The sequence below is a fragment of the Ranitomeya variabilis genome, chromosome 7 (assembly GCF_051348905.1).
Source record: "Ranitomeya variabilis isolate aRanVar5 chromosome 7, aRanVar5.hap1, whole genome shotgun sequence".
Classification (NCBI taxonomy): domain Eukaryota; kingdom Metazoa; phylum Chordata; class Amphibia; order Anura; family Dendrobatidae; genus Ranitomeya; species Ranitomeya variabilis.
This window is the reverse complement of record NC_135238.1, coordinates 174,131,069-174,143,071: the sequence shown is the minus strand read 5'-3', so window position 1 is coordinate 174,143,071 and position 12,003 is coordinate 174,131,069. Positions and strand designations below refer to the sequence as shown.

Below are 12,003 nucleotides of genomic sequence, written 5' to 3'. Positions count from 1 at the left end.
GACCTTTTCTTAACAGTCGGCCTTTCAGAGGTGTCCTTGTCCTGTAAACATAAGGGAGACCCGTGTAGCTACGGATCTAAGGCACTGTAATGTTTCCCATACCACGTATTACTCACATGGTCCGTGGGTGGCTCTAAGGATTGGACGTCTGGACGACTAGCACCTTCCATTCTATCTGAGTCAAGTGTGCTGTCAGTTGTCCATCATTTAAGTAGTCAGTCTTACCCAGCTTCATGTCATCTGATTCGTCCTCCTTCCGAGCTCAGCTGCTGGCGTCCATGGTAGTTACAGGTCCCCAGCTGTATTGCGCATGCGTCATCTGGAACGCACGCCGACAGCCTGGGACCAAGATCCGGCGAAAAATCCGGTGTTGTCCGGCCTCTGTTTGCTCCCCCAGCCTCCCGGCGCCCCGGAAATGCTCCGCGCCGCCGACCCCGGGAATCCGGCCACGCCCCCCGGAAGTCACCGAAGCGCCGGAATGGAAGTCCGGGGAACGACGCTAGCACCGGCCGCACGTGGAGCCGAGGGAGCCGGACACCTGCAGCAGCAGCCACAGTCTCAGAGCCCCTTTGTGAGGGGATGAGGCCGCGTGTGGGAGCACCCAGCTCTACCTGTGTCGGTGGAGGGACCTCTCTCGGTATCCTGCGACTTGGGGAGTCCCAGACTCCTGCGGCCAGAGCCCCCTTCAGGAGGATGGGACCGCACTCAGGAGCTCCTGCTCAACCGAGCCTGCCTGCGACCGAAGCGCCGCTTTCAATCAGGTAACCCTGATCTTCCATAGATCTCTCCTGCGTCTGTCCCTGATAGGGACAGGAAAAACACTGAAGGGTGGAGGTGGGGAGGGGCTATTTAACCTCTGTGTTCCTGTCCCTATCAAGGATATGAAGAGCAACCTCCTTGTGGTGCTGTCATGAGGGACGACCTGGAAATAAAGGGTTAAATGGCGGAAAAAATTGGCGTGGGCTCCTGCGCAATTTTCTCCGCCAGAATGGTAAAGCCAGTGACTGAGGGCAGATCTTAATAGCCAGGAGAGGGTCCATGGTTATTGGCCCCCCGTGGCTAAAAACATCTGCCCCCAGCCACCCCAGAAAAGGCACATCTGGAAGATGCGCCTATTCTGGCACTTGGCCACGCTCTTCCCACTCCCTGTAGCGGTGGGATATGGGGTAATGAAGGGTTAATGCCACCTTGCTATTGTAAGGTGACATTAAGTCAGATTAATAATGGAGAGGCGTCAATTATGACACCTATCCATTATTAATCCAATTGTTTGAAAGGGATAAAAAACACACACACACACACACATTAAAATACTTTTAAATCGTGTGTGTGTGTGTGTGTGTGTGTGTGTGTGTGTGTGTGTGTGTGTGTGTGTGTGTGTGTGTGTGTGTGTGTGTGTGTTTTAACCCTTTCAAACAATTGGATTAATAATGGATAGGTGTCATAATTGACGCCTCTCCATTATTAATCTGGCTTAATGTCACCTTACAATAGCAAGGTGGCATTAACCCTTCATTACCCCATATCCCACCGCTACAGGGAGTGGGAAGAGAGTGGCCAAGTTCCAGAATAGGCGCATCTTCCAGATGTGCCTTTTCTGGGGTGGCTGGGGGCAGATGTTTTTAGCCACGGGGGGGCCCAATAACCATGGACCCTCTCCTGGCTATTAATATCTGCCCTCAGTCATTAGCTTTACCATTCTGGCGGAGAAAATTGCGCGGGAGCCCACGCCAATTTTTTCCGCCATTTAACCCTTTATTTCAGCAGCTACAGCGCTGAAATTTTGCACATACACACTACTAACATTAGTAGTGTGGAATATGCAAAAAAAAGGGGATATGAGATGGTTTACTATATGTAAACCATGTCTCATATCATGTCGGGTTTGTGCAGGAGAAATGAAAAGCCGGCAATTGAATTACCGGCTTTTAACATAGATCGCGCTGAATGAAATCTAAATACAGAATATATATATATATATATATATATATATATATATATATATATATATATATACATATACACACACACATATACACATATATACACTCTGTATATATGTTTTCCCGAACATTTGAGCACATAAATCCATTAGATGTCGATTTTGCAAGCCTGCGCGAAAATCTCGCAGTACGGATGCCATACGGATTACATACGGAGGATGCCATGCGCAAAATACGCTGACACACCCTGACTACGGATCAATATTTTGGGAACATTTCTCCGTATTACGGCCATAGTACAGACGTATAATACGTGGCGTATTGTCTTACGCCAAGTGTGACCCCAGCCTTAGAAGGAACATTTGAGATTCCACATGCACTTAAGTACAGTAAATTATTTACAGTATACTGCACCTTTTTTCAGTCTGTGTTAGAAATTGCTCTGCTCCTTTCATGTCAGTTTCTTTTAATTGCTGAAAAGTAGCAATTGACTGAATAAATCCGATCAAATCTGGAATTGACAGCTGAATCTTAGCCGGTATATCTGTGAAACTGAAAGCGAGGAGCTAAAGTATTTTAATCAACATGGTAAAAACAACAATAGTAGTAAGAAAGTGTTTTAGCATTGGGCGACAAGTCTTAGCTCTCAGCTTCTAACTTCATTCAGTAGATGCTCAGTGTGCACTTTGAGCAGATGCTGACTTATGCGCATATATTTAGTTTGCAGAAGAAGACATTTCTGTGCCAAACTTATGTTTCTTGGTATGAAAAAACTGCACAAAATGTGTTTTTTACCCATTTATTTGAATGGGTGAAGACACTGCAAGAAATGCTGGAAATTTGACATGCAGTAGATTTAAAACGGCTTTAAATCTTTAAAAGGAAAAGATAAGCAGTGAATGCACGAGACTTCAGAAATCTCATTAGTTTTGCTGGTACTGTAAAACTTCAGATTTTTGGTGCAGAAATTTCTGCAGCAAATACTCGTGTGCGCATACTAAATTTTTCCTTTGATTGATACTATCCTCTTCCTGCCATTGGAAGTACTTGTATGTAGGTATTCAGGAGCGGAGCTTACATCTTACCCGGCACATGATGTTAGTTATGTCACACATTTAAAAAAAAAAAAAAAAAAAAAAAAAGGTGGTTAAGTGGAATAAATCATTGAATTATCAGGAAACTAGCATTTTATTTATTATAGATCAGATTTTAGTTGTGGATCCAGCTCTAAAATGCTCCACAATTTAAAGTATTAAATTACAACATTTGAAAACCCCATTCACAATTCATGTATATTATATAATCTAATTATAGTGTTAAACAAGAAATCATTGTCACGGTATCTGTAACAAAGTGGTCTTAGGCCACGTGCTCATGGCAGTTTTACCCCAGTATTTGTAAGCCAAAACCAGGAGTAGAAAATTAAGAAAACATTTTTTTTTCCAGAAGTGGTGACATGTTTCTATTATACTTTACCTCCGATTGTTCCACTACTGGTTTTGGTTTACAAATATTGAGTGTGTACACATAGCCTTATAAAACCAGTGTGCATGTAGGAGTGCATATTGAATAAAAACTTACTGTTCCTTGTCTTTTAGTGGAATGGCTTCAAATAAATTTTGGTATCGAGCAAGCGCTTCATCTACACATTTATAATCATGCTGTATCAAAGTATCCCACACCTTTAAAAAGGAAAAAAAAAATTACTTATCACTCAGCAATTCTTTAGACACAATCTTGAGCACCCAATTTATCAAATCTAAAAAACAATCCTTTTTTGGAGCAGACTTTGATTATTCCCATCTTCATAAATGTATTTTAAAATTGGACAGTCCTGGAAATACAATTACTGTTGCAATTCACCGCTTATTAACATTTTCAGCCAGTCATTCTTGAGATTTTTCACCAATTAAAGTGATAACACAATATTATAGTGTGAGGGTGGGCCAGAGCGGTGGTCATGGCTGAGGGCAATCCCTGTATCACACCCAGGCCTTCTATCACAGGACAATGTCTTTCCTTCTGTGTACCTGTGTGTCTGCTCCATCAGGGCTCACCCTGGGCTGCCGAAGGCTCTTTATAGACAGTGCTGCACAAAGGGAGACACAGTCCAGCTCAACTTTAACAATAACAGCTTTACTTGGTTCATAATGCAGCACATCCATTTTTTTTTCAGCAACAACATCAGGTTTCACAATGTTCAACTCCTCTTCTGTAGTGATAAGCGAATATACTCGTTACTCGAGATTTCCTGAGCATGCTCAGGTGTCCTCCGAGTATTTGTAAGTGCTCGGAGATTTAGTTTTCATCGCCGCAACTGAATGATTTACAGCTACTAGCCAGCATTAGTACATGTGGGGGTTGCCTGGTTGCTAGGGAATCCCCACATGAAATCAAGCTGGCTAACAGCTGTAAATCATTCAGCTGCTGCAAGGAAAACAATCTCCGAGCACTAAAAAATACTCGGACACCTGAGCTTGCTCCGGAAATCTCGAGTAACGAGTATATTCGCTCATCACTACTCTTCTGTCCTTCTCTCTGTCACTAAGCTCGCTTCCAGGACGGACCATACCTTTTGATCCCTCAGCATCCTCTCTGCTCAGTCTTACTCCATGGGGACTCGCTCAGCTGTTTCGCACCAGTTCTGAGGATGTTAGCCCACGCAATAAGCTACCACATGATGAGCGACCTGCCCGTACTGCTTAGGCTGCCATCACACTAGCAGTATTTGGTCAGTATTTTACATCAGTATTTGTAAGCCAAAACCAGGAGTGGAACAATTAGAGGAAAAGTATAATAGAAACATATGCACCACTTCTGCATTTATCACCCACTCCTGGTTTTGGCTTACAAATACTGATGTAAAATACTGACCAAATACTGCTAGTGTGACTGCAGCCGTAGCCTTTTCTAGCAACTAAAGTCACACGAATACTGCACTACTAGCACTGCTGCTCCTTCTGACGAGGTCCTGGCCAGGGATGCTATCTGGCTGGGCCTTCTACTTCAACATTGTATGGCACGGTGTTGCCCGGGGCTAGTTAGCCCAAGTGAGCTTAATGGGCGCCCTGGTCCCAACTGAGATCTATAAAAAACAAAAATAAAAAAAGTATTTTCTGCCTTATCCACCGTGTCCCTCCTATTTTAACTATTACAAGGATATAACTACACTTATAATGTACCTCATCTTGTGGCCTACTTTGGGTACTACACTCTCCCTACCAGTACAATGACATGACATTACACCTATATTATATATTTTACATTGATATACAATGTACAGACCAAACGTTTGGACACCTTCTCATTTAAAGATTTTTCTGTATTTTCATGACTATGAAAATTGTACATTCACACTGAAGGCATCAAAACTATGAATTAACACATGAGCAATTATATAACAAAAAAGTGTGAAATAACAAATTATGTCTTATATTCTAGGTTCTTCAAAGTAGCCACCTTTTGCTTTGATGACTGCTTTGCACATTCTTGGCATTCTCTTGTTGAGCTTCAAGAGATATTGTCACCGGGAATGGTTTTCACTTCACAGGTGTGCCCTGTCAGGTTTAATAAGTGGGGTTTCTTGCCTTATAAATGGGGTTGGGACCCTCAGTTGTGTTGTGCAGAAGTCTGGTGGATGCACAGCTGATAGTCCTACTGAATAGGCTGTTAGAATTTGTATTATGGCAAGAAAAATTGGGCAAACTTTGAAAGTGTCCCCAAGTGCAGTTGCATAAACCATCAAGCGCTACAAATAAACTGGCTCACATGAGGACCGCCCCAGGAAAGGAAAACCAAGAGTCACCTCTGCTTCTGAGGATAAGTTTATCTGAGTCATCAGCCTTAGGAATCGCAGGTTAACAGCAGCTCAGATTAGAGACCAGGTCAATGCCACACAGTTCTAGCAGCAGACACATCTCTACAACAACTGTAAGGGCCCCTTTCCACTTGCGAGAAACTCGTCTGTCTCACATGTGGAAACCAAGCTCTGGCACCGGCACTCAGGAGCGGAGCTGTGCAGCTCCAATTGTTCCTATGCGGCCGCATGCTCCGCTCCTGAGTGCCGGCGCCAGAGCTTGGTTTCCACATGTGAGACACGGACGTGTTTCTCGCAAATGGAAACAAGCCCTTAAGAGGAGACTTTGTGCAGCAGGCCTTCATGGTAAAATAGCTGCTAGGAAACCACTGCTAAGGACAGGCAACAAGCAGAAGACACTTGTTTGGGCTAAAGAACACAAGGAATGGACATTAGACCAGTGGAAATCTGTGCTTTGGTCTGATGAGTCCAAATTTGAGATCTTTGGTTCTAACCACCGTGTCTTTGTGTGATGCAGAAAAGGTGAATGGATGGACTCTACATGCCTGGTTCCCACCATGAAGCATGGAGGAGGAGGTGTGATGGTGTGGGGGTGCTTTGCTGGTGACACTGTTGGGGATTTATTCAAAATTGAAGGCATACTGAACCAGAATGGCTACAGCAGCATCTTGCAGCGGCATGCTATTCCATCTGGTTTGCGTTTAATTGGACCATCATTTATTTTTCAACAGGACAATGACACCAAACACCTCCAGGCTGTGCAAGGGCCATTTGACCAAGAAGGAGAGTGATGGGGTGCTGCGCCAGATGACCTGGCCTCCACAGTCACCAGACCTCAACCCAATCGAGATGGTTTGGGGTGAGCTGGACCGCAGAGTGAAGGCAAAATGGCCAACAAGTGCTAAGCATCTCTGGGAACTCCTTCAAGATTGCTGGAAGACCATTCCCGGTTACAACCTCTTGAAGCTCATCAAGAGAACGCCAAGAGTGTGCAAAGCAGTCATCAAAGCAAAAGGTGGCTACTTTGAAGAACCTTGAGTATAAGACATATTTTCAGTTGTTTCACACTTTTTTGTTAAGTATATAATTCCACGTGTTAATTCATAGTTTTGATGCCTTCAGTGCGAATATACAATTTTCATTGTCATGAAAAATCTTTAAAAATGAGAAGGTGTCCAAACTTTTGGTCTGTACTGTATATACGTACAGCAGCAATAAATATAGCCAGGAGGTCACTTAAGGGGTTAGTGAAAGATGATGGACTTTACAACCCCTTACAATAGCACCATTTATTCCATGGCACTTTACGTGTGAAAAGGGTTATACATAAAAAACAAGTACAATAATCTTGAACAAAACGAGCCACTGACTGGTACAGGAGGAGAGAGGACCCTGCAGTGAGGGCTCACAATCTACAAAGGCTGGGTGAATATACAGTAGGTGAGGGTAGAGGTAGTCGTGCAGCTGTTTGGTGGAACGAGGATTACTGCAGACTGTAAAGTTTGTCAGAAAAAGTAGGTCTTTAGGTTCCCTTTTGATGGATTCCACAGTAGGCGAGATTTTGATATATTGGGGTAGAGAGTTCCAGTTTAGGGGGAGGGGATGAATGGGAAAGTCTTAGCTACTCACCGGTTAATGGTATTTTTCGGAGTCCATGACAGCACCACCTGAGAGAGGGGATCTGCCCTTCAGGAACCGGAAACTAAAAGATACAAAAAGGGCAGCACCTCTCCCACACATCAGTTGGTTTACAGAGCACAAAAGGATCACCAAGGTTAATGACATGATTTATGTACAGTAATATTACTACTATTTACCACGTGTGGAACATAAGAGGAAGAAGTGCACACCCAGAACTAAAGAAAGGGCGGGAATCTACAGGTGCTGTCATGGACTCCGAAAAATACCTTTAACCGGTGAGTAACTAAGACTTTATTCGATCGTCCACGACAGCACCACCTGAGAGAATTACCGAGTTATAACTAATTAGGGTGGGACTACAGCCTGCAGCACACTTACACCAAAAGAGGTCTGAGGAGGCACCCAGATCTAGTCTGTAATGATTGAAAAATGTACGTGGAGAGGACCAAGTAGCAGCCTTACATATTTGGTCAATTGAGACTTCTGATCTCTCCGCACACGAGGCTGCCATGGCTCTAGTGGAATGCACCCTCAGTTCTCCAGGTGCCAACCACCCCTTTAAGATGTACGCTATTGAATTAGCCTCCCTAATCCACCTAGCTACCATGCTTTTTGATGCTGTAAGGCCCTTCCTAGTGCCCTGATAGGAGACAAACAGGGCATTATCTTTTTTCCAGGGATCAGTAACTGCTAGGTACTCTAGGAGACATCTCCCAACGTCTAGGGTGTAGCTTCTTTTCCTTTTCATTACTAGGATTAGGGTGGTAGGATGGAAGAACTATTTCCTGTGCCCTATGAAATCTGGAAACTACCTTAGGCAGGTATGCGGGATCAGGTGAAAAGTATTACCCCATCATCTCTAAATTGTGTATAAGGAGGAAGCCTGGATTGCGCCTGGATGTCACTTACTCTACGAGCTGACGTTAGTGCCACCAGGAAAGCTACCTTGAGGGACAGGTTTTTTTTATGGAGGACGATGAGATCAGTTCAAATGGGGCCTCTCACTACTGGCCTGGACCTACTTGCCAAGTTAACCCCTTAAGCCCCAAGGGTGGTTTGCACGTTAATGACCGAGCCAATTTTTACAATTCTGACCACTGTCCCTTTATGAGGTTATAACTCTGGAATGCTTCAACGGATCCTGATAATTCTGACAATGTTTTCTCGTGACATATTGTACTTCATGATCGTGTTAAAAGTTCTTCGATGAGACTTGCATTTATTTGTGAAAAAAACGTAAATTTGGCAAAAATGTCGCAATTTTCCAACTTTGAATTTTTATGCCCTTAAATCACAGAGATATGTCACACAAAATACTTAATAAGTAACAATTCCCACATGTCTACTTTACATCAGCACAATTTTGGAACCCACTTTTTTTTTTGTTAGTGAGTTATAAGGGTTAAAAAAGTTGACCAGCAATTTCTCTTTTACAACACCAAATGAGATGTGGTCCCTAAAAAAAAAAAAAAAAAAAAAGTCATTTTAAGGGGTCTATATGATAGAAAATACCCAAGTGTGACACCATTCAAAAAACTGACTGGAATTGAGATGGGATGCCATGTTGCGTTTGGAGAGCCACTGATGTGCCTAAATATTGAAACCCCCCAAAATTGACACAATTTTGGAAAGTAGACCCCCTAAGGAACTTATCTAGATGTGTTGTGAGAGCTTTGAACCACCAAGTGTTTCACTACAGTTTATAACGCAGAGCCGTGAAAATAAAAATTATTTTTAGCCCCCAGTTTAGCATTTTCTAAAGGGTAACAGGGGAAATTGGACCCCAAAAGTTGTTGTCCAATTTGTCCTGAGTACGCCGATACCCCATATGCGTGAGGGAACCACCGTTTGGGCGCATGGCAGAGCTCGGAAGGGAAGGAGCGCCATTTGGAATGCAGACTTATGGAATGCCCCTGATGTGCCTAAACAGTGGAAACCCCCAATTCTAACTGAAACCCTAACCCTAGCCCCAACCCTAACCAAAGCCCTAACCCTAATCCTAACCTTAACGGGAAAATGGAAACAAATACATTTTTTTATTTTATTATTTTTCCCTAACTTTATTATTTATAGCTTTTTATTGCAAAAAATAGTTTGTCTCCATATTTAGAGAGCTATAATTTTTCCATATTTTGGTCCACAGAGTCAGGTGAGGTCTTGCTTTTTGCGGGACGAGTTGTCGTTTCTATTGGTAACATTTTCGGGCACATGACATTTTTGATCGCTTTTTATTCCAATTTTTGTGAGGCAGAATGACCAAAAAAACAGCTATTCATGAATTTCTTTATTTATACCATTCCACGTTTGGTAAAATTGATAAAGCAGTTTTATTTTTCGGGTCAGTACGATTACAGCGATACCTCATTTATATCATTTTTTATGTTTTGGCGCTTTTATACGATAAAAACTTTTTTTTATAGAAAATTTTTTTGCATCGCTTCATTCTGAGGACTATAACTTTTTTATTTTTTCGCTGATACTGTATGGCGGCTCGTTTTTTGTGGGACAAGATGAAATTTTCAGCGGTACCATGGTTATTTATAGCCGTCTTTTTGATCGCGTGTTATTCCACTTTTTGTTCGGCGGTATTATAATAAAGCGTTGTTTTTTGCCTCTTATTTTTTTACCGCGTTCACTGAAGGGTTAACTAGCAGGACAGTGTTGTAGGTGGGGTAGTTACGGATGCGGCAATACTAAATGTGTACTTTTATTGTTTTTAATTATATATATATATATTTATTTTTTATGTTTTTACAAATGTGAATACATTTTTTTACTTTATAACATTGCCCCGGGGGGGGGGGGGCATCATGTTATAGGGTCAGATCTCTGATCTGACACTTTGCTGATCACTGTGTCAGATCAGCGATCTGATATGCAGGGCTGCAGGCTCACCAGCGCTTGCTCTGAGCAGGCGCTGGTAAGCCACCTCTGTTATGACCCCAATGGCAGGGGGTCTCAAAGACAAATAGCGAAGTCTGCAAACATAAAACCCAGCTCATAGGGCAGTGGTAACTGGGCTGACCACATACCTGAACCTAGCACACAAATAACAGCAGCCGGGGAACGTACCTACGTTGATTCTAGACGTCTCGCGCCAGCCGGAGAACTAACTAACCCTAGCAGGGAAAAGAAAGACCTTTCTTGCCTCCAGAGGAAATACCCCAAAAAGTTGGATACAAGCCCCCAACAAATAATAACGGTGAGGTAAGAAGAAAAGACAAACGCAAGAAATGAACTAGGTTTTTAGCAAAGAGAGGCCCACTAACTAATAGCAGAATATAGGAAGATGACATATGGTCAGCAAAAACCCTCACAAAAACTCCATGCGGAATATTCAAGAACCCCCGAACCGTCTAACGGCACGGGGGGAGAACATCCGCCCCCTAGAGCTTCCAGCAGTATCAGGAATCACATTTAGTACAAGCTGGACAAAAATAAGAGCACAGTAAATAACCAAAAACAAGAAAGCAGGACTTAGCTTAATCTTGCAAAGAACCAGGACCAGCAGAAAGGAGCAAACAGAAGGATCTGATTAAAACGATGCCAGGCACCAGACTGAAAATCCAGGAAGTTCAAATAGCGACACCCCTGGACTAACGAGGCCAGGTGGGTACCAAGCAAGGGAAGGAATATCAAAGTGTCATATCACTAGTGACCACAAGAGGGAGCCAAAAAGTCTAATTCACAACACACCTCCCTGCAGGACCCGGATATAGCCCCGTGGCCATTTTGGATCCGGGGCCTACAGGGAGGAGACACTCTGTAAAAGGTGAGCACACCGCCTTGTACCGAGGGTCTCAGGGAAGCCCGCAGGGAGCCCCCTCCCTGCGCGATGCTTCCCTGTACCGCCGGAATACTGCGATCATCTTTGATTTAATCCTATAAATCCATCAAGAGCATGATGCCCCATGAAAGCACATAATGTCATAAATTTCATATAAAAGTGTCTAAACTTTATTAAATGTGATACAAAAAAAAAAAAAAAAAGTACAGACATCCGTATAAAAATAACATAAATGATGAAGATCAGTAGATGAATAATAGACACCTACAGCGTAAAAACACACACATTTAATATAAGTAAAGGTGCAGCCCCGAAATTGCACTAGTATATATACTCAAACATATGGGGAAAACCAATGTGCACCTACTATATTTAGATCAGAGGGGATAATTGGATTTAAAAACTGATCATAGCAAAAAAGTAATGGCAATGGTGCCATATCACAGCAAAACCCTACCCCTATTGCACAAAGCCCATCTAGTAGAAGAATCAGTTTAAAGAAAGTGCCGTGGGTTATGCTTACCCATGTGTAGTTTCTTTGCTGGAGGTGTCAGTAAAATAGCCCCGACGCACGTTTCGCATGCTGAGCTCGGGGGGCTGTCACACATGGGTAAGCATAACCCACAGCACTTTCTTGTTGTTATTTTTATACGGATGTCTGTACTATTTTGTATCACATTTAATAAAGTTTAGACACTTTATATGAAATTTATGACGTTATGTGCTTTCATGGGGCATCATGCTCTTGATGGATTTATAGGATTATATACGAGTGGGAGTTTGCCCCTCCCTTTTCCCCGTTGAAGTGCCATGGG

At 43.0% G+C, this 12,003-nt stretch overlaps 1 protein-coding gene across 2 annotated transcripts in view; it reads right to left on the bottom strand.

Moving 5' to 3' along the window:
- The window catches only part of LOC143785776 (putative methyltransferase DDB_G0268948), a 109,532-nt gene that overhangs the window by 36,032 nt on the left and 61,497 nt on the right, over nt 1–12,003 (bottom strand). For both annotated transcript variants that reach the window (XM_077274899.1, XM_077274898.1), the window contains exons 5-6: nt 3,525–3,625; nt 2,358–2,495 (exon numbers count right to left, since the gene is read on the bottom strand). In XM_077274899.1, coding sequence (XP_077131014.1) covers nt 2,358–2,495; nt 3,525–3,625 — 239 coding nt within the window. The remainder of the gene's footprint in view (nt 1–2,357; nt 2,496–3,524; nt 3,626–12,003) is intronic.